At 34.8% G+C, this 24,107-nt stretch overlaps 2 protein-coding genes across 2 annotated transcripts in view; one reads left to right on the top strand and one right to left on the bottom strand.

The window, feature by feature from the left end:
- Positions 1-24,107, top strand: part of LOC123310499 (carbonic anhydrase-related protein 10) — a 447,368-nt gene that overhangs the window by 133,006 nt on the left and 290,255 nt on the right. The gene's annotated exons all lie outside the window — the stretch shown is intronic.
- Positions 16,351-20,838, bottom strand: LOC123310497 (facilitated trehalose transporter Tret1-like). The gene is made up of 2 exons (XM_044893979.1): positions 20,696-20,838; positions 16,351-17,723 (listed from the first exon to the last, which is right to left on the bottom strand). Exons 1-2 carry the CDS (start codon positions 20,757-20,759, stop codon positions 16,384-16,386), a joined length of 1,404 nt encoding a protein of 467 aa, XP_044749914.1. The 5' UTR covers positions 20,760-20,838; the 3' UTR covers positions 16,351-16,383.

The raw sequence follows: 24,107 nt of genomic DNA, 5'->3' as shown, positions 1-24,107 counted from the left end.
AGTTCCCTGAACTTTTTGACGAAAGCTTGGAGCTTTTCAATGGAGAAGTTCTTCACTTTTCTGTATTCTTATTAGGACTGGGGAGATATCCTCAATATTGCTTCGTATGTAAATTAAATCAACCTTTTCAAAAATACTCGCTACGCTGGCGCTGTCACGTCAGGGGAACTGGTAGAAACTCCAGGAATTTCGAAATGTCCTGAAAACTGTTGAGCGTTCGTTGTAGTGAAAACTTTTCGTAGAGATTGGTTGAAAAATTACATAATACTCCACATGCAGGGTGGGCCATTCATAACTGTCCACCCCGAATTTTGAGCTTTGGGATGGAATAACGAAAAAACGCTCAGACAGGTCAAAATTTGTTCAAAAGAGACAAATAAGGGTTTTTTCATTTTTATGGTGCGTAGTGAGAAAACTGGAAGACGTGGGTGATATCTCATGTTCTAAAAAGATTTAGCAAATATTTGGAAAACTATATTCCGAAATCAATTTCATCCGATGAAATTAAAAATAATATTTGTTTATGATTTTTCAACAGCCTGTATTTTTTAAACCGAGCTGATTCGGAAAATATGGTATAGAAAAGAATTGCTTCTTGGAACCTCAAGTATGTACTGTTGAAATATTTGTACGGTTCAAAGACTCACCCTATATAAGCAGTCATAATATTTTTTTTGGATTTATGTGTTTATCCTCTATTGGATAACACTTTATTGGATTTTTCAATAAGTTTATGTTCTTATTTTGATCTCTTTTTAATTGATCTCTTGGTCTCCTTCGGTAATTTCGCATTCTCCTTTTATCTTCCTCTGGGTCGTAGTCCACTAGTTTTCTGAGTTCTTGATTGTGATGGTTTTTCGCTGTATCGAATAATTTATGTGCTTTTCTGTTCATGAATTCCGTTATGGTTTCCCATTTAAGGTCCCTATAAATCTGTCTATTACTGACAAATCAAGGTGCATCTATTGCACATCGTAGCAGCTTGTTTTCAGTGGCCTGAATTCTTTTGATATGACTTTCTGCCGCGAAACCCCAGGCAACTGATCCATAAGTCAGTTGAGCCTAGCAACGACTTTGATTATTTTCAATTTTGTTTTTTTCGACATCTGTCTTCTTCTTCCTATCAGATGTCAATTCATCGCTGCTTTTGTTTTGTCGATTGCTTGTTTGATATGATTTTTCCAAGTAAGTACTTTGCAAGCGTTATTCCTAAATATTTGGCTTCATTTTTCTAGTCGATTTCTTCGCCGTCAACTTCTAGATTCTTTGTGAGTCGCAGTTCGCAGTCTTCTCTTCTATAGTAATATTGCTTTGAGCTTGAGTTACCACTTTATGCACGAGTCATTTGTTTCGTCAATCGTTTCTTGTAGAACTCGTTCTATTACTTCTGGGTTGCGGTGTCGAGTTGCCATGCCTGTGTTGTCAGCATATAACGTTAGCATGGTTCTTGGATACTTCGGAATATCGTGAATGTATATGTTGTACAAAAGTGGCCCAAGTACTGACCCTTGGGATACTCCAGCCTCTATATCTCTTGTTGTGGAGCATTCTCCTTCCACTTTCACGTAAAATCTTCTATTTTTGAGATAATTCCTGATCAACTTGCATATTTTGATCGAATATCCAGCTTATCTCATCTTATATATTAATCCTTCATGCCATACTCTGTCGAATGCTCTGGCGACGTCTAGTAAAACAAGACCTGTAGCTTGTTTATTTTGGAATCCCTTTGTAATGTATTCTGTGAGCCTTAATAATTGTTGCTCTGTTGAATGCTCTCTTCTGAATCCGAACTGTTCTGGTGGTATTAGTTTCAGATTTTCGGTTTCCTCATTTAGCCTCGTGGCTATAATTCTTTCTACTACTTTTCCTAACGCCGGTCAGTAGACTTATCGGTCTGTAGTTTTGTGGGAATTTTGCCCCTGTGAATGGTTTATTGAACACTATGATTTCCGCTGTTTTCCATTTTTCTGGGTAGGGTTCTGTCCTCATTCGCGATATTTGTTAGAGCAGCTATATCTTTTCTAGGTAATTTCTTCAACATAACATTCGTTATCTGATCGCTTCCGGGGAAGGTTTATATTTTATCATTCATAGATCTATATCACCCTCCTTATTCGGGAACATCTTATTGGTTTGAGCGGTAAACTATACGGATGACTCTTATTATATCAAACAATTACGTGATTTTCCAGAATTGTGGATATAACTGTAATACCCTGTATTATTATTTGAATTCATTTTATCTCATATACCGTGTGATATTTCTCACCTGACGAAGTGAATTGAAATTTAAAAATACGGGTCTGCAATTTTTTCTATTTTTTCTTGTTCTGACGGAGAATGCCTATAGGAACAAGCTCGTGAACGATCAGCCAAAAATTTACCATGTTAGCGAAGGTATGGGAGTTTATCGATTTAGCACTTTTTCATAATTCACCCCATATCTCCGAAACGAATACCCTCATGGGACATTTGAAACCCAAATTCTCATTCAGTTGAGGTCCTCTATCTCCACTTAGCCGTTGTCCCTTACGTCACCAGTCACCCTGTATATAACCAGATAATAAACAACTGACGAAATAATTCCATATACAGGATGGTTTCAAAGGTGAGGCTTTTTTTTTGACAGAAGAAGAAAATATTCAGGACGGCGTTATAATCCCCGGACTGTGGAAAGTGACTCCGATATCAGAAAAATGGAACAAAACAAAAACATACTGCTGGATCAACATTGTTCATTTTATACATGCGAATCTAGGTTATTAATAAATTGTATTTTGAAAAATTTTTATATCGTGCGATTTGAGCTGAAAACAACTTAAAAAATTGAGACACTTCATTGAATGTGCTGGTGTTGACAAAGTACTACTAATGCTATTCCTATTCCTATTTTTACGTCGTTCAAACGAAGAGAAAATTGTGTTGATAATTGTGAAAATATTTGTTAATGATTTATTGGTGTGTTCTTGAACAACTTCATATTTTATTTTTTTACCCTTGTGTCCAAAGTCTTTTTTGACAGGTGCCATCGAAATGAGCCATTTCATAAAATCTTCAAAGGTAGGCATGAAATAGTGAAATATTTGGCAATTCCAAGTTTTCATTTTTATTCCTACGTAAAAATTTGATTGATTAATCAAACCATGTATGGTGTATTCAGTCATCAAGAGATAAGTTTTTTCGATAATTCAGTGCAAAAATCCTCTATTGTGGTGCTTCAGTAGTTATTTTAGAATGTTTTCTTGTTGCAACGCTTAACTTCGAACAGTTCTACCTTTTGTTAAAAAAAAACCTCACATTCAAGTAAACGCTGTATATTCAACAGTCCTTTCGTTTCCACAACTCCATGTCCAGTGATCACGTTGAAGAAAAGATTATGCGATACGGCTCAAAGTTCTTCTTTATAGTCGCCCCAGAGTAAGCAGTAATATCCCCATTTCCCTGAATTATACAAAACTCCCGGAACAGTTCTGTATACACGACAAGACACAGAGAAATTTAACATTCATTACAGCCTCGAAGACCGATCCTGTCTCTTTACTGCAAACAGGTCATGCATTTTTCCGAGCCTACTTTGCATAATGTCACCCTTGGGCTGATAACTACAATGAGTCCTCCACTTCTTTCTGCTGAGATCCTTTCATTTCTTAGGCCCGGTTCGAGGTGGATTTTTGTATTTATGATCTCCCCCCATATCCGCGGTGCATCCGGCTTTTTGTCTGTGCGAGAATATATATGTTTGCTCCGAGCTTGCGAAGACGAAACTTTCTAATTGTTTCAATTGCCATAAATTTATCGCAAGGAAGATCCTGAATTTTTAAGTTCGTAACTCTTCCGGAGCTGAAGTTCATTGTGGAAGTTTCTGTGGCTTTTCAGGGTAGATTTCCGCGAGAGAAATTTATGCGCATCCGGGTATTATTCGAACTAAACCAGGGTTCCTTTTCTTCGAGCTTACAAATAGGTGAAGAGCTGTGTGTGCGTTGACATGGAGGATGTTTTTTCTGAATGCATAGAGGATAATTATGTCTCGAGAAGGAAAAATGGATAATGGACTCTTTTCAGATTCAGCTGAAATTTTGACAATAAGAATTATTTGGTTCAATGAATAAAACATAATGCCTTTTAAATGAAGTCTCCTCAATTGCGAAAAGGATTAAATTAGATGTTGGAAGATATGTAGTTAGTGATGCCCACAAGGGACAAGGCCGTTGGGACTAACATAAAGTTTATTTTATAATTCTTAGCAGCACGTGAGCGATCGGAAAAATTTAGTAGGTATAAATTATTAGTTATTTATATCACTGGAGAGAACTCGAAGGAACAAGTTCCGGAACAGGGGTAGGTGGTCGTTTTTAGGGGTTGTTTAGAGGTGAAAATGATTTTTACGATTTCCGGTTAAACTGCACCCCGTATCTACAAAGTTTGAAGGTGATTTTTGTAGATAATTGCTTAAACTGTAAATTCTTTTTTACCAATTTTTGACATAACTTCAAAGAGAAAAAGGAGAAAAATCAAAAAATTAATTTTTTCATATTTATTTTCCGAGTTTTTAATTTTTCATCACATACGAGGATGTATTGCTATCTAGTTAGCCTACACCAGTTCCAAGCATAAAAAAAATATTGCGTTACCATAGCAACGAACAATAACTCATTATAAGTGTCATTGTGAAGTTTAAGATCGAAAAAGTATAGCAGAGTTACGCAATAAATTAAGAAAAAGAAGATGTCCACCGATATTGTTAAAATCAAAAAATTGGAGTATCGAGCCATCATCAGGTACCTGTATTTAAGGGTTAAGAGGTAAGCAGATTTACGAAGATATGCAATACCCTTGGTGATCAATGTCCTTCGTATGCGACCGTGAAGAATTGGACTGCAATCTTCAAAACAAAAGAGGAGAATTTTCCATTGACAGTGATGACCGATCGGGAAGGCCACTTTCTGTGTCAGTCCCCGAAAATATCGATGCAGTCCATTTCATGATTTTATCAGACCGTCGAATTGGGCTAAAACAGATATCAAAATCGTTGAATATTTCCTACGAACGCGGTCATGCAAAATGCAAAATGGATCCCCTAATGTTTGAATGTTGACCAAAAGCGTGCAAGGGTAGAAGCATCGTGTTGGATCTGTGCTCGATTTGAAAACTATGTAGACTTCTTAAACCGAATTGTTACTATGGATGAGACTTGGGTAGGTACATTTCTACGATCTAGAAACAAAGCAACAAACGATGGAATGGCGACACTCTGGTTCTCCACGACCTATGAAGTTTCGTGTCCAAAAATCTACTGGAAAAGTTCTTGCTTCAGTTTTTTGGGATTGCCATGGAGTAATCCTGATTGATTTTTTGGATAACTGTAGAACAATAACCGGATATTACTATTCGACATTACTCTCCACTCTACGGGAAGAAATTGAAGAGAAAAGACGTGGAGAGCTATCCAAAGGTGTTTTGGTTTTGCTGGACAACGCCTCTGCACACCAATCTCATGTTGTCATGCAAAAATTGGTGATTTAGGGTTTGAATTACTAAAACACCCCCCCTTATTCACCAGATTTGGCTCCATCCGACTATCATCTGTTTCCTCAACTGAAAAAAAAGTTTGAAAGGTCGTAAATTTTCTTCCAACGAGGAGGTAAAAAAGCTGTGGAGGTCTGGTCGGCAGAGCAAGAAGAAAGTGAAAGGTCTAGAGACGTTGCAGGTTCGCTTTAATAAATGTTTTCAATTAAGAGGAGAATATGTTGCATAATAAAATATTTTACATTGAAATTTTGTTTGGTTCTATAGTAGGCTGAGAATTTTCCAATATATTCTCGTGCATGTTGGTTTAAATTTGTGCAAAAATGTATCTTTTATATGGTACTGAACAATCTTCATAGAATCACACTCATAATAATTTAATAATTTCTGAGAACATTGTAGGAACATTAAACGTAACAACATTCAAAAATTCAGAAAATGAAAGCTGCAAGTCTCAAAATTGTGAAATGAAAAATCTTTCCACATTTCAAATGAAGATTTTATTTATCGAATGCTATACATATCTTCAGATTAATTTTCAGACAGTTCATGAATAAGATTTGAATTATCTTTGAAGGGTTCTCTCCATCTTCAAACTGCCGATTCGTTCAGGTTCGTCTGAATATTGCATATATCTTCAGATTCTTCGTCATCATACAGATCTTCATTCTCAGTATGAATTGGATAACGTGCTTTATGTATTCAAGTTCTTCTGAATCACCTGTTCTTTCACGGCTGTAAGTCGCGTTGTGCACGCTGGAATATTATAGTGAATAGATTCATGCGTTCTATTGAATAGATATTTTGTCTTATATCATAATAATTAATTTCCACCTAGAGCATTAATCAGACAATGCTAGTATTTTAGTCGAGTTAAGTATAATAGTAGATAGTATTTATAAGAGAGTCAACGCCAAGAATTTAGTCGAGTAGTAAAACAGTAGCGGGTGTTCTGGCTACTAAATTACTCGCTACTCGACTAAACTACTACTAAGTGGAATTCCAACCAATACTCTAAATATTGGCAACAATTTTGGTCCCGTTTTTCATCATTTTTGCTATAACATTATTTGATCCCTTGATGTGGCGTGACTCAATCCGTATTCTGGATAACAGATCACACCATTGTAATCTGTGCTTCTAAGACGCCGTGTTATTGCAAAATATTTCAATTTTCGTCATTGTCTTGTTAGAATCACCTTTTCGTCGTAACAGATTTGAAATTCACAAAAACTTTAATGTCCTATGAAGTATAACTTTTTTTTTTATTTCATTGCTGAAAATAATGAAAACTTCACTAAGCTTCTGTCATCATCACGATAGGGATGTTTTCAACATATTGAAATATATTTTTTATGAAAACTCTCCTCAACACAGCAGAATATTTCCCGATGTAAACAAACAGAACTCTTTTGACTTTTTATTCACAAAAATTGACACCGTGGAACGTATCGCTTGTTTGGAATTCCCAATAGTTGGCTAATGCTTTTGTACGCAAACACGAGTGCGAGTCGATACAATAATACAATAAATGGCGTCAAACTCGATCATCAAATTCCTCAGATATCCCTAGGTATGCTTTGTCATCAAAGGATTCCGACCTGACAGATTCCAGGAAAATCTGTTGATTTACAGCGAAGCGTTCTTTTTTCGTGGGAGTAAAAACATAAATTAAAGGCAAACAAACCCCTCGTATAATGCGAAGGCGGGTATGCAGCCTGTTGTCGGGAATTTGAGGGTGACACTTGTATAATATCGAGCTCAGATGGGATCACAATCATTATCCGTAGCTGACAACCCTAGTTCAAACCTTCCACTGCTGATCCGTATCTTCGGGAAATTTCCCTAGTTACGTTGACATCTTATGAGAGGCGACGTTTCGAATTTCCGCCGAATTGTCGTCTATTTCACGTGAGGTGTTTTTGTGGCTGCGGACTCGTTCTTCCGTGAATCTTATAAAGAATAGGAACAAATGTTGACATATATACAGACTTAGTAATTAGCTTGTACCTGAATTTCAAGAGTAGGCTTTCCTGCTTGAATGGGAGAATTTTGCAATTTCTTATGATCTTTGATGCAATTAGAATAAATCATGTGTGCCCCTTTGCGATAGAAAAGAAAGATTTAAACCGAATAAAACACAATTAAGAACAGTATTCCACTTGAAATTCGAGTTATCCAATTTTTCTTTCATTCGTGCTATGAGCACTTAACAAGTTGCAACATGAAACAGAAAAACTAGCCATAATAAACATTCATAATTTTCATCGTATAGGCAAATATATTTCATCATTGAATGATTGACATCCCAGTCAATGCCCTGAAAGTCCAGGCGCAGCTTAATATCTGGTCACAAAAGTTTTCTAAAAATTTCTGTACTTTCAATCACAGAACTGGAATATATCAATATAACCTAAAAAAGTATATGAAAATGAAAAATATTCAAATTTGCAGCATATTAATCAGCATTCAAAATTGACAGAACTATGTTCTCAATTTGTTCGATTAAATTAAGAACATAAACAGCTGTACAAAATTCAAATAACCGTCGGTAAGTGCATAGATTCACATATAATAGGTCTATAGATCAATGTTTATTCACAATTCCAACCTGAATTCCGCAACACAAAATCTCAACTTATGGGCTATTACCAACTTAAATTCGATTCTCCATAGCCACCCGAGATGTCAATCATTCTTGACTATAGGTACTATATGATCTCTGTGTGTTGAATACCTTAGAACATAGATACATGGAATGGAAAATAAACATTCCAAAGACTGGAGTGAGATAGTTGCTTAGTGTCACAATTGAAACAGTTGACTCAGACATCATTGTCACATCAATTTTCAGTACGAATAGATAGGAAGCCTTAGTGTCGTGCTAGACAGAGAAACATTGAATGTCTGTACTACGAAACATTCATTTCTAGCACTGAATGTCCATTCCATGTATCTATGTTCTAAGTTGAATACCAACTGATAAATTGTTGAAAATATTTATAATGAAACAGTAAAATTATACCTGATTAGGGGGGTACATCGAAGTGACCTGGGGAAAGCTTGAAATCGCTTAAAACCTTATGGTTGTCTTGAAAATGATCCCTCCAGGTGTTGAGTATAACTCTTGGTGGCCAGAAAACTTGAAAATTTCTGAACTTTCTCTTATACGTCTAAAACAAAACATTAGAATAAGTCTTAAAAACCTATTAAAGTGCAAGTGAATTAAGTTCTGCGACGATGTGCCAATAACTTTAAAACAGGACTAATTTGTAAGGTAGTGATGAATGGCTGAAAGACGACAATTCTTCCTATCAAGGCTAAAATGGTAATTATGAGATTAGATACAGACCTACTCATTCTATTTGCTGCCTTGACACCCTCCTCGTGTAACAACATCTATCTGATGAAACCAAAGAAGTTTTTATTTATACACAGGGTGTATTTGAAGGTGGGGCTTTTTTTTCAACAGAAGGTAGAACTGGACAAAATGGAACTGTCCACCAAAAATCACCTATACAAAACTTTCGAATTGACAAAGTTGAAAAAGATTACTGAAATACATCCTAATACGACTTTGAAGCGTTTGTTAGCTGAATTCTCGCAAAGCAGTGGGAAAAAACTTCCTTGATTCGACCATGTGGTTTCGTTTAGGATATTGACTCGTTCGATATTTAAGTGGTAATGAAAATGGAAACTTAGGATTGCCGAATTGTTTTCATTATTTTTTAGTAACTTACACGATTTTATGAAATGGCTCATTTCGATACCAACTGACAGAAGAGAATTAGGACACTAGTGTAAAAAATAGAATAATATCTCAAAATCTCACTAATAAAATTCGTCTAAATTATTCACGAATTTTTTCATAATGGGCCTTACAATCTTCTTGTTCGAACTTGTTCCAACAATCGTTGTGAAAATGGGATGAAATGGGGAAACATAACTAGCATAAGCAATTTCAAGAAACTGGCGCGATTTTCCAAAAATTTGTGAGAGAGACGAACACACCCTCTCCTGAGGGGGAACAAGTGTGGGGATTCTCACTCTCCTGAGCTCGAGACCCACTAAAAAGTCTTAATTACTTCTTCATAGGTTCCGGGCATTTTGCCTATTTACCAGTTGACTCTTATGGATTCTGGACTCTCACACGATCATAGTCGTGTTGATAGTTGTATGCTGCCTATATCTTCTATATGTTAAGCTCTTCTTTGGTTACTTAAAATCCTCAAATGATCTCTCGGTCTTCGGTGATAGGTTCTTAACCTTCTAGCTTCTTCCGTTGGAACGTAGTCGACTAATCTTAGTAGTTCCTCATTTGGATGTTGTTTGGCTTTGTCGAATATCCTTTCCGCCTTTCTCTTCATAAATTCTGTAACTGGTTCCCATTCCAAGTCCTTGTAGATTTGTTCGTTTCTAACAAACCAGGGTACATCCATCGCCATTCTGAGGAGTTTATTCTCAGTGGCCTGTATTCTCTTGATGTGGATCTTGGCTGAGAAGCCCCATGCCGCCGATCCATATGTGAGTTGTGATCGCGCAATAGTTTTAATCATCGTCAACTTGATGTTCTTATTCATATGACTTCTTCTGCCTATCAGTGGATAAAGTCTACTCATTACGGCTTTTGTTTTATCAACTGCACATTTGATGTGGTTTTTTCATTTTAGTCCTCTGTCAAGCTTCACTCCTAGGTATGTTGCTTCATTTTCCCATTCAACCTCTTCTCGATTTCTTCCATCCTCAATGTTCTCTTTTGCAGTAATATTGCTTGAGTCTTTCTTCCATCGATTTGGATTTTCCATTTGATGCACCATTTGAGTAATTCGTCTATGGTTTCCAGCAGTCTCCGGTGTATCATCTCTGGGCGTCGATGTCTGAACGCTATTCCTGTGTCATCTGCGTACAAGGTGAGCATATTTCTAGCATTCTTCGGGATATCATGAACGTATATTACGTAAAGCAGAGGTCCAAGTACCGATCCTTGAGGCACTCCCGCTTCCAATTGTCTGGTTTTAGAGGTTGCTCCATCTATCTTCTCATAAAAGTTTCTATTCCTCAGATAGTTCCTTATAATCTTGCACAACTTGGTCGAATATCCTGCTTTTTTCATCTTGTAGATTAGGCCTTCGTGCTCTATCGAAAGCTCTCTCGATATCCATCAGAACTAATCCTGTGGCCTGTTTGGTCTGCATTCCTCCGGTGACGTATTCTATGAGCCGTAGTAATTGGAGTTCAGTCGAATGTTCTCGTCGAAATCCAAATTGTTCGGGTGGAATTATCTTCAACATTTCTGTTTCCTCATTCAGCCTTTTAGCGATAACCCTCTCGGCGATTTTTCCTAGTGCTGATATTAGGCTGATTGGTCTATAATTTTGAGGAAATTTCCGTTCCTTTCCAGGAAAGAGCCCCTCATTCAACACTTCCGTTTTATCCATAACTGACCATACCGTGCTTGTAATAGCTAGAAGTAGATCTTGGTTTCCTAAAATTATTGTTTCATTTTCGGAATATACAGAATAAATCTAGCGAAACTCACAGCAGAACCTGGAAGTCCTAATTTGCTAATACAATATGGAGATTCAATGTTCTTAATTTTCCTATTCGTCGGTGTAATCTGTGAATTTTAACTTCCTCCCAATATTTTGGTTTTAAGTGTAGATTAAGTAGTTTGCTATTCTCCCATACTCCCAGAACTCATGAACAAGTGCTGAGAATAAAACCTAATTTTTTCCACTTTATCATTCCGCTTCGAAACCCCTTTCGCATCCTCTCTACCGGTAGCAATCCGGAATTAAACGAGACAAAGTAATATTATCCGGAATCCGACGTATTTGACTAATTCCGATTCAAGACTCGCAGGCGGTAAAACGCTCGAACAGAGCCAAATTGAATCGTCCGATTCCAAACCGTAAGTTAGCGAAATAATTTACTGAAAGAGATAATAAATGATCATATGGCTGTGACACATTAAATGAAATAAAGGGAAAATCCTTTTCAATACAGCAGCGCGGCACCGCAATCCCTAACCGTCGCTTCTGGATAGCGTCCACAACCCCGGAGTTTCAGTATTGGACATAACAATCAATCCGGCATACGCGATCGGGCTCACAATGAAGCAAAACTAGTATAAATAAGAGATAACGCTAGAATGTGCTATATAAAGGGGCCGCGCGGACCACTGGCGAAATTTAGCGGCCAGATCAAAGGCAATTTTTGAATTATTCAAAATCTCCACGGTGAAATTCCTAGGCGTCGTCTAGAATTTTATATCGGCGTTATTTGACGTATTGCGCTGTTGTTTTTACGCTAAGAATACCAGGCACGTAGATTTGCCATTGCACAATAATTCAGAATGATGACAGAAGAGCACCGTACTGCTTTTTACGTGTTCTTTTCGCGATACCCATTTGTTTTAGAAGGATTTATTCGGCCTAAGCCCCTACGCCAGGACGATCACGACTAGAATGTCAGTTGTTACGTGTACCTATCTTATGGAAAATATCGGCAAAATATTCATGAGAATATGCAGTGAACTACGTTCATTCCTCAAAATTTGATTAGTTTTTACCAATATACACTATACATATCAAGCAGTTGAATCAACTGATATCTAGGATATCAGAACTTTTCAATTGTGTATAGGACCGAAGAGGAGAATTTCAAGGAAGGGAACCTTGGCATGTAATTTTAAGAAGAAGGTGACTCAAAGTTCTATTGTAACCTCTTCTTCGTCCCGCAATTCCATTTCTAGGATGCGTTATTATGGTGGATGAAGAAGCCTTTTCGTGATCTCAAACAGCAACCTTGGATTGTACGACACTAGATGAGCATGTCTGATTTTCTTTGTTTGCACCATATGAAATTTCTATATTACAACAGGTAATAATTTCCATGGAGATACTACAGTAATCCATTCTGAGCCTAGGACTATCTTCATCTATTTCATTGATTCATGAGAATATTGAAAATATTACCTAATGCCATTGCATGCATACGCGAATGCTACATTCTTCAGGTTTCTTGAGAAGGCCGGATCTGAAAAAAAATTCCATTATTTTGACACTCAGAAATAATTTTCAATGATTTTCAATGTGAAATTTATTTTTGGATTCGAAACTGTTCAAAATCAAAAAAAGAGAAGTGAACTGTATAACAAAATAATTGAGTTGGAGATGGTATAAAACATTTATTATAAATCGTTCACAATCATAAAATAAATAAGTCACCTGCATGGAGCTAATACAGTAATAAGAAACAAATATTAACAACATCTATAGACTCAGAGAGATATTATTCAACTAAAATAAAGAGAGAATCTAGAGCCTTTCAAATCAGAAGACTCAGACAAGTTTAATAAATTCAAAATTAACTCAGCGTTTACAGTGACAGAGCAATCAATGAAAATAGATTGCGAGAGCCTCTTTAATCCATCAGAAAAACAGAAGGTTAGAATAACGAATTTTAATGGAAAGACCGAGTTGTAACACTGAAATAGGCCTAGACTACATTGTTTAAGTCTGATCAAGAAGGAGAGACAAATACATTAAATATGAGTTGACCAATAATTATGATGTAAGTATTAGCAGTGCATGAATCGTACAAGTTAAATGGAAAAAAGCAAAATTATTAAATTAATTAATCTGAGGAGTTCTAGAATATTACAAATGAGGAGATCAAAATTAATTAATGAAATGAGAAGAACAATCATAATTAATCTGAGAAGAGCAAGAATAGTATAATTAATCTACATTACGTTAGTCTTGAAGAGTGCTTAAATTTATCGATGAATTCAATGTTCACAGAGACGGACTGCTTGCAATAAGCACGATTAGAACGTCCATCAGAAAAACAGAAGATACAATTGATAAATTATGAGATGTTCAATTCGAGAGTACTGAGATAACCACTAATCGTTGGTTTTGAGAAATGCAGAAGGCTGAAAACTAACATATCGTATATCGAGCAAGATTAATGAACGTGAAAATGTCATGAGAGTACAAGTCATAATGATTAGATCCTACCAATTGAGTGTGCATGATTACCAGAGCAGGCCTTCCAGGGTGGAGGCAGGGACAAGAGTGTATCAACCTGTATCATGTATCATGTATTGATCGTTGAACCATAGTTGAGATGTTCACATCGTGTTCTGAAGGAAAACTACTAAATCCAAGGTCCACCCTGGAGAACGTGAGGTTTCATTCATCTGAAACTCGACAACAGTTATTAGTCACAAGTGATTGAGCAGACAATTGAGTTGACTGAGAAATGAAATAAACTGATTCAAATAAAATAAAATGAGTAGACAATACTTAAGTATTCATTTTAAATGAGAAAGACTTGAGAAAATTCAATCCTGGTGCTAAATACCCATTTTCATCTGTGAAGATCTAGGGTCCTCTGAAAATCTATGTAAATAATAAAATACAATGAAATACATGGTTCTGAGCCGACAAATGAATAATTTGATTCGATTTGATATATTAATTGAGCAGTATTAGTAATAATTATAAATCTGTTTGAAGAATCTGAAATAATTCACACCTAGGCACATTTCACTTATAATGAAAAAAACATTAAAATGGTTAAATTCATAACTTTGAGAAGACTAAGTGTACATTACCGTTCGAGAAGAACAATTTAGCACTAGAATTGAATGAGAAGACTAAAAAGAAAATTACTTAAAATGAGGTGAACAGTTAAAAGAGGTTTTTTAACAATCTTAGTGAAAACATTGAGAAGTCGGTTCAATAAAGTGAACAAAGGGAATCCATACGAAAATGTGTAATATGTAGTTTTTCGCTTCTGAAAAATACCGAGAGTGGGGATGCTGCTTCGTTCAATTAGCGCATCGCAGAATCGGGGTACTATACAGGAGCGTCGACTAGAGAAAGGTCGGAGGGGGGCTTCGCTAAATTTTTAACAGAACCCAATAGTGAAAAACTACTGAAAACACAATTTATTTCTTGCTCGTATGATTTATGGGAAATGAGTCTTTACTACTTGGAATTCGTTAAAAATACCTATTAGATTCTTGAATTATAACAGGTATAATATATAGACTGATAATGCCTATTCGATTGACATCATTTGGCGTGATAGTTATCACTTACTCAAGCTAATATTCCCCATTACATTAATTTAGACTCCTTGATTTTACGCTGCTTTCAAGTATTTCGAAGTTATTTCTTCAATCTAAGAAACTTAAATATCGAAATGCGGAGAGTTTCAATACATTGAATTCTTTCCGATCGAGGCCCAAACAATTAAAGAATGATTTCAAATCATTTTGCATCGAATTGTATTCAGACAATTTCGAATTTTTCGGATTGAAGTGTGGAATTCTACAAACGGAAAGATATTTTGTTAACGATTAACTATAAATCTTAATTGGTTTCGAACAAAATATAATGCCATCATGACCGAAATATTCAGTCTCAAGGTTTTATGAATGAGTTATACCTACTTTTAATTATAATAAATTTATTGCAATAAGTAGGAACTTCGTGACTTTGTATCCATTTAGATTAAACTTTTGCATCACGGTTAGTTAGAAAGCTATTGCACTGTCAAAGAACCCTAGATTATAATTTCTAGAGAAATATTTCATTAATTAGGAATTGAAAGTTTTAAGTCTCAAGCAAGGAAATCGATTGGTCTGTATTTATTCTGAGGAATCAGAGAACATAACTGGCCCAAGGATTCAAGAAACTAACTGGGTATATTAGTTTCGGTAGCTTAAAAGGCAAAATACATCATTTCGAGTTATTGCGCCCATATTTCGAAGAAGAAATTGAGAAACTGATGTAGAAAAGGAAATATGGAGATGGAAGAACGAACTCAATAATATAATGTTTTCCCTGTTTCTTTCTCGAAAGTAAATTCATTCATATTTAACAAAGTTACCTGTACATGATTCAAGAACACAGGGTATCCCAAGAAGAAGGATATATTGGAAAAACAATCAAAATAAAATTGAGTGTTTTCGGTTATAAATCCAGAATATGGTATCGACCATAGAAAAGACTTCACCTAACTCATATTCGTTTTTCAGTTTCCAATATAATGCGAGCTCGAGCCTCTAATGAATTCAGTAAATCGAAGACAGTTTTTGTTGTTGTGAATATAATCGGACAAGTTGTCTTTTGAATTGCGATCGTGTTGATATGAGTGAATGTTATACTGGATGTCACAAATCTGAGATATTACGTCCTCGATATTGTTTTTTTTTCAATTGCAATATTAATTTTCTTAAGGACAATTATTGAAGGATATACAGTAAAGGAAATATCAAATGTCCATTGTAACACAATTTCTATATGAAACTCAATCTTATAATGGTCGTTAGTCTCCTCGATCAGACATGAATAGTTGTGTAGCTTTGAATGATAATTGACCAGTTCGAGCATTTTTCTGGAAAATAATAAATACAATAGGTATGAATTTTATGCCGTACCTTTTACTCGATCTTTGTAAGAATCGTTCACCAATTGATGTGAATAAATAAATGAGTAATACATTCGAGGTATTCATCAGTAAAAAGTAAGTACAAAATAGAGACGCTCAAGTCTTGTTTCCTCTCTCCTGAATATTTTTCCTGTCTAATAATGTTTTCGAAATTATACTTGAATTTTATTTTAATTCTGAATTTTCAAAGATATTCTATTCTCAGTGTCTTAGGCTATATGCAACATAAAATTTCGTAATGACATACAATTCTATTTTTGATTAATTGCGTCAATGAACAAAGATTTCTCTCTAATTATTTGTCATATAATACAGTTATACAATATCATCAGGGAAAGAAGGAAAAAAGAAATAACTAACGATAAGAGTTTAATTTCAATAATATTTTTACAATTTGGTATTCTGCACGTCTACAGTACGAACATTCTTGAGAATCATCTGTATTTCTTCTAGAGTCTTACCTTTAGTTTCTGGTACGTAGAAATGAATAATTATGGTAGATAATGCGCACAGTGTTCCGAAAACAAAAAATGAAACACTCAAAGTATAGTTGATATTAATCCACTGATAGAGATAAACAGACGTGATCGATGAAAGGATATACACGAAATCGGCTAAAGCCATACCCATCCCTTTCACTTTAGCAGGAAACAATTCTGCCGTTATAACGATTGGTACTATAGCTAAACCAAATTTGATACCAACAGCGTAAAACATTATAACCACAAATGGGATCCAGCTGTAATTTTGTGTTTGAAACTTCATAGATTGCATCTGGAAAAAGGCACCTAAGATAAACAAAGTCACGGTTGTAATAATACCAGAAACCAGAAGAAGTATTTTTCTACCACAATCATCGACTTTCACTGTAGCAATAGTGGCGGATACAAGCATCAATGAGGGAAAGAGAATTGCTACATGGTCAGCAGATATGACATTGGAATCTGCTTGGATGAGTATTGAGTGAAGATTCATAACGAGAGCAGACACTCCAGCGAAATGCTGAGTATAATTTAGTAAAATCATGATGAGGCAAGCTTTTCTGTTGCTGTCGATTCTGAACAAATCCTCCGGTCGGCCTTTCTCCGATTTTTGTCTTTCAACAGCTGATTTTATTTCTTGTAGTTCAGCAGAAACATCTATGTTTCCTCTGAAAAATTTCAATGATTTTTCGGCTCTTTCATTTTGTCCTATATAAATTAGGTAATATGGGGATTCTGGCATTAGAGGAAAAAGAACCAATTGAATGACTAAAAGACAACATCCAACGATGGCTGAGCCATATATGGGTAACCAAGGTCCTATAGAATAGATAATTATAATTCCCACCAACATCATGAGATATATCTGTCCTGCTAAAAAGCCTCTAACTCCTTGATGGGCAATCTCTGATATGTAGACTGGCGATGCTGTAAAAGCTATGTCAGCAGTAACACCAAGCAGAAGTCTACCGGCATATAGGTAGTAGATATTATGAGCAATTGCAATGGAAATCCATCCCATTAAACCAACGACGGATGAGAAAAGCACTGTTTTCTTCCTTCCAATGAAATCGACTAGGAATATGGAGAATGGTAGTCCTACGAAGCCACCTATCATGTAGCAAAGCTCGAGCCAAACTTCTTTAGTGTGAGTAATAGTAATTGGACTTCCTGGTGAGCGAAGGACTGGAATCGAAGGAGCTGTCCACCCGTACTGCATTCCATCAGATATGGCGTTCAATGTACCTGGAAGATATTCAGAATAAGATATGACGCAAGTTTCCAGAATATTTGTGAGTATGGATGGAACTGTTTCATTCCATAAGTAGTTATATGAAAGGTGCTTAAGGGCATTCTTAGGTTGAATTTCTGGGGAGGGTACTAATTAAATGAAAAACATGATTATGTTCGGAACAGTTTTATTATACCTAATATATTTTTTGGTTTTATCCCAACAATAAAATAAAAAATTTGAAATGGAGTAATAGATCGGGGGGGAAGGTAAATATTTTTCATGTACGCTTGAATACCATGGTTAAACACAATTTAAGGTTGAGATTTTCATAGCTCTGGTCAATTGTGAAAACCTGTATAACTTTTCAATTGATAGAGGAAAATATTTTCTGAAAACAAAAATTCTACTTTATCGAAGATTATTGATTGCTACCTAAATAACCGACAAGAACTTAAATATGAGGTGAAAATGAACAGGTTTACTGGTTACTAAGACTGTTCATGATATACAGGCTGTTTTATAACTGAGTGTCAATATTTATGGGGGTGATTTTTGGGCCCATTTTAGAAAAAACTTCTTATATAAAAACCTTTTGAGATACAGGGTGGTTAAGATTTCAAAAATAAATAATTCATTATCGAGTTTATTATCAATATCTACAATACCATTTCAAATATTTCGATTAAATTTGTCATACATGTATACCTACTATGAATCAAGAGGCATTTTTTAATGTATCACTTTTTTCTTAATTTCCACCAGTGGCGTTCGTACGTAATTTGACCCTTCCTATTTTGGCAGACATTGATGGTACGCCACAGATTTTTCCTGAAATAAAAATTATTTTTGAAATTCCCAATCATTTCTCACCGAAGTTAATCACTTGACTTTTCTCAATCCCATTCACAGTTTCCGCCTAAAAAAATAAAAACCGTTTCTCTGCATTATCATAACAATATCCTTAATACATGCATATGACAATGGCGTGCCACTGACTGTCTAAATAATACCACCCTGTATCTCAAAAGGTAAGACGTTTAGGACATATGTTCATATGAAGTTTTTTTCTTAAAATGGGCCCAAAACTCGTCGCCATAAATATTGACATTCGATTAGGAAACACCCTGTATAATATGAGTACTTAATAAGTTTGACACATAACAAAGAATTAATAACTATTATTAAACGAATATAGCTGAACCGATCAGAATTCATTTCTGCTTGTAGAAGGCTTTATATGATACCTAAGTACTTTTAATTTCAATCTTCATATTTTGACATTTTTCTTGATAAGATAACATTACCCTTACAGATTGAAAAATAGAACTCGATGAGTAGGTATAGTAGATATAATCTTTTTCAAATATTTCTGTTGGCGATTAAAGACAAAGAGGAAAGAGTTTAAAACATAAATGATAAAATTATCAAAAATTTTTTGGAAGACAAAATGGAACAAAAAACTCGAATAACAGTGATGTACCTCTATGTAGTGTATGATTTTCAATCAAGTGTTCTGAAACTTCACTGACTGAAATCGTAGAATATAATGATTCATGTCTTAATACACACATATGACAATATCACCCGGCAGAGACATTCATAGATTTTATATTTTTAGATGAAACCAGTGCGTCGGACTAAAAAAATTCAAGAGATCAAATTTGCTCATAGTTGAATTCAGCTCGATACTGCGATTTCATCGTGTATGTATATGTAGTAATAAAATTGTGGATCACATGACAAGTGACACAATTCTGCTGAAACAGAACAACACCTCTCAAATGTGTGATGATGCTGTGTGGCGCAAAATTCTGTCCGGCGCTGTTATTCGAAAAGACGAACCATAGATTTGTCTATATTTTTTTATACACGGTGTCCCGAAATTATGTACATGATTTAGTGGTATATTTCACGTCGAAAAATGGGACGAAAACTTTATCCTAACCAGTCACAAATGAATTCAAATAAATCGTATAAAGTATAATTTAAATTGACTTGGGGAAGCTTCAACACTTGACGACTTGAGGAAGCAATATTGTGAACGAGGAAATGTTCATTAATTTTTGTATTGGAGTTCATTCATCATTGCTTATGCTCTAATGGACTGATATAATTGTTCTATGAGTAATATGATCCTTCAAGCGTGCGAAAACAAGCCATTCATATTCACATGTTTTGTGGCGTAGTTCAATATTTTTACTGGATTATACTGAGAATTGAATTTCTGATTAGCTTGATTCTTTCAACCTCGGATAATGATAAGGAGCTTCGGAGAAAAATGAATTGATTCGAACCATCAACAACAAATTATTTTTTGTAGAAAGACAGGACTCACAAAAATGCTGCTTCAGTTGAAACGAAAATTCAATGAAAAATCTAAACAAGAAGGAAAAAGGAACATAGTTACACTAATGCTAAGAATCAATTATACTCGATATCTGAGTATCATATAGCCAGGAAATGAGACGATATATAGATTTGTTCAAGAATATTAATAATCTGCAACTTTTTGTTACCTTGATTATATTGTGAGTTCACATTATCAAGCGGTGGCAATAAATTTTGATATTCACTATTCAAACAAATTGATATATGGTTCTTAGCTCATAAGGAATGTCTAAAAGTCTGAAGGCCAATTTCACCAAGGATATAAACCGACATTAGACGTAACTGGCTTTAAGGAAAGAAGCTTATCGATTTATGTCAATTACGCATCTTAACTTTAGTTAAAATGGAGTGTCTCTGTATTGTTTGTTTTTTTTACCCTCCTTATTTCACTTCATAGACAAATCAGCTGTATGTCAGAAACAGTTTGTTTCAATTTTAATCTGGGTTGAGTTGAAACTATTTTATTTAATTTCAGTTTTGCTCGGATATAACAAAATCTAGCTGAAATTAACCCAATAACAAAGCATATACTTCAAACCCATTTTCGAGAATACATTGCACAAAATTTAGTTTTTCGAATCAGGATTGAACTCACCCAAAAACACTGCAACCAATTGTGAGCCATTTTCTCTTATGAAAGTAGTGAATACCAGCTTCATCTTAGCTTTTATCAATTTGTAGTTCTCGAAATAACACTCCAACCAACACACTCATTACTCTTCGATGACCAGTTATAAGAAAATGATTCGATGTGAAAATCGCATAGAAATATCACGGTATTAATAACTATCAATCTGCATATTTTCCAATTCCTAACTTTGTTAAGAGCAGGCAATTAGTTCGGTTCACAATTACATTAGGATATGATAAATATGATAGAGAAGGTGAAAGAATACTCAGATTTGTTCATTACCGTATATCGTCAATAAATCATGAAAAATATTTTAATTTTGGAGAAAATAATTGAAAACGATAAATATTTGTACTACACAAATTTATAAGATTGGATTAGGCACGAATATTTTCAATGAGACGGGGCAGAAGGAGAAGGTTATAAAAAGGCTATTCGAAGAAAATTTCATTTTCGAAGTAATAAATAATCAAATAACATCGAGAGGCATATTTCAATGAAAAATAAATATGTTTTCATCTTTTTTCTCATAATTTTGGCAATCGATCAAATTATGTCTGATTTATTTTTCGCCTGAGATAATATTGTAATTTTTACCAAAAATTACCTTGGTTGCCAATATATTGAAGACACTTCGAATTATTTGAGGGAGGTTTATTTGAAACAATACCCAAAAACAAAGATTTCCTATATACAATGTTCAGAAGGCAAGATTTTCAACTAAAGGTATTCCTAATTGAGTTTTCAAAAGTACGAGTCTGTGTAACACAATTCCAATATCGATCGCTCCGATATTACCTATATGTTATTCTCAAAGAGGTCGATTGTTTGTCATTTTCTAAAACTGTATACATTACAACAACATATTGATATCATTAAATTATTTTATGAAAATGGTCATTTTGCGAGGAATGTATTTGGTAAATAATTATGCAAACTTTATGGTCAATACAATCGTCCAACATACAATAGGCAACAAATTGATAATATTGGGCAGAAATTTCAAGACACTGGTGCAGTACAAGATCGAGAAAGACGTCAATATACTCATGCCGGTCGTTCAGAAAAAAATATTGGTAGCCACTTCGAGTGATTGCAACTGACCCAAACACATCAATTTCTCGATGTTCACAACAACTGGAATTTTTTGAGTTAATGCATGACCAATTATGCGCTAAAAGTAAGAGATGATGGCCTATAAAGTTCAATTGACACGAGAATTGCTGCCACAAAATAATTCCATGCGTCGAGACTTTGCCAATAGTGCACTGGAACAAAACAACGATTTTTCGGTGGCATGAATTGGCCATCAACATTCTGTGATTTTACACCTTCAATGGAGCTGAGTGAAATAGCAGGTGTACAGGGATGATCATCGAAATGTTGAACCATTGAAATCAGAAATTACTTGAGTTCTTGGCGAAATACAGCCGCCACTATGCCAGAATGCCAATGGCAAACATTGTATTCCAAGAATTAAATAAAACAATTTCAGTTTCAATTCAAATTTTTTGTCTTCCAATTATTTACTTCTGAAAACTCAGAACAAATAATATTGAATTATCATACATTTTTTCCTGAGCCAAATAGGGAAACTCATTATGTACAGGGTGTCCAAAATTGGTAATACCTGAACTACAACTTTTTCAACCCAACGAGATAGAGGAAATATCGTGACATTAATACTACAAGTGGGTAACTCAAAATTTCAACATTTGGAGTTATCTAGTTGGAATAGTTCAAAATTTCGCCGCCTATTAATCACTACAACTAGGTAAATTCAACAGTGAGTTCAACAGTGAGTCTAAAGACGGCTGTGATAATATCCAGTAGAATATTCCAGATAAATCGAACGTCGTAAAATTATTCATAATGATTCTGATCAATGAAAATGTTCTTTTTTGTTCAACACTGACTGATATAAATAATTTTATGACTTTACTAACTTTTTTTTTTCCTTCGGAATCTTTACGCTTCTCTTGAAATATTGCTAATTTCAAGTTACCCAATTGTAGTATTAAGGTCGCGATATAATGATCAAAGTTGATATCGCACAAATTTAAATTTTTTCCTATAAGTCGAAAACAAAAGAAGATAGTGGAATGCACTTGATGGCATTATAAGTTTCCCGAAGAACGACTACCGTAATGTGCCATGCTTTTCTTCTATCTCGTTGGGTTAAAAAGTTGTAGTTCAGGTATCACCAATTTTGCCCAACCTGTAAACTGTGATTCTCTTTGTCATTTCAAATTCTTAAGAGTTTGATAGATGATCCCTCATTCCAGAATTATGCCTTGAAATAATAATTGATCCATTTCTCTCTACCTTTTTCAGAATATTCCTTCTCTTTGAAATATTTCAGATTCAATATTCAACGTGAACTACCCAAAAAATATTTTTTGCGAATAGAATGTGTAAGATCATATGAACATTCTATCCTAATATGAATCATGCACATGCAGAAATATATCTACATTCTACTTGACTTTCAATTGTACTTTTTTTGTATCATATGTCATTGATATTTTTGGTATCCGTAGGTATCAGTTTTTTGCCTTGATATAAGCCTCGAATTTCCTGGAGGTTGAATTTTATGGCATAGATAATAACTATTCAGTACAAGCTTTGTTTTATCTTAATTGTTTCATCTTAATTGTGTAATTGTGATGTCACTTGTTTGAGCCGTCGTTAGAGTGATTGTAAATTTCAATTTCCTATTTATATGATGGCTTCAAAATAACTTAAACTTTTTAGACTGTTCATAAACTTTTGAGGGTTTTCACTCCCAATCTCTGAAACAAACCCAATTAAAAATGAAATCAACGATTTGCTCCTGCGTAAATTCTTGCACTAATTTGTCAGGAGCAAATTAACTAGAAAAAATTGTTGCCTGACAATAACTCAAAATAAAAAACGTTGAAATTATAATTCTTTGTGACGTTTCGGAGTCTATATCAGACTCCTTCATCAGACGAAAAAATCTACTTTTTAAAAATCTTCTGAATTGTCGCTTTTTATCTGACATTAATTGTCAACACACAGAAACAGAGACTGCACAGAAACGTTGATTCATTTAATTTTGAAATTACCGGATGACAGTTCCTTCCTTAGTACATTGATCCAAATATGATCTATTCCTACCGAACAATTTGCCAAATTATTATCCTGATCTAATAGAATACACGCAGACTCTTTAATTTTTCGTTTAAAATGGTCTGGTTCTGTCATTAGAATTTTAGTGTTGTCCCAATCCATCATGTGGTCTCCCGTATTATTTTTAATTGAGTTTGTTTCAGAGATTGGGAGTGAAAACCCTAAAAAGTTTATGAAGAGATGCAAAATCCTCCCAAAATAAATTTCAATCGATATCTTTTTA

This window comes from Coccinella septempunctata, chromosome 3 (genome assembly GCF_907165205.1).
Source record: "Coccinella septempunctata chromosome 3, icCocSept1.1, whole genome shotgun sequence".
In the NCBI taxonomy this organism is placed as follows: Eukaryota; Metazoa; Arthropoda; class Insecta; order Coleoptera; family Coccinellidae; genus Coccinella; species Coccinella septempunctata.
The sequence above is the reverse complement of the archived record's forward strand: the minus strand, read 5'-3'. Positions and strand labels throughout refer to the sequence as shown.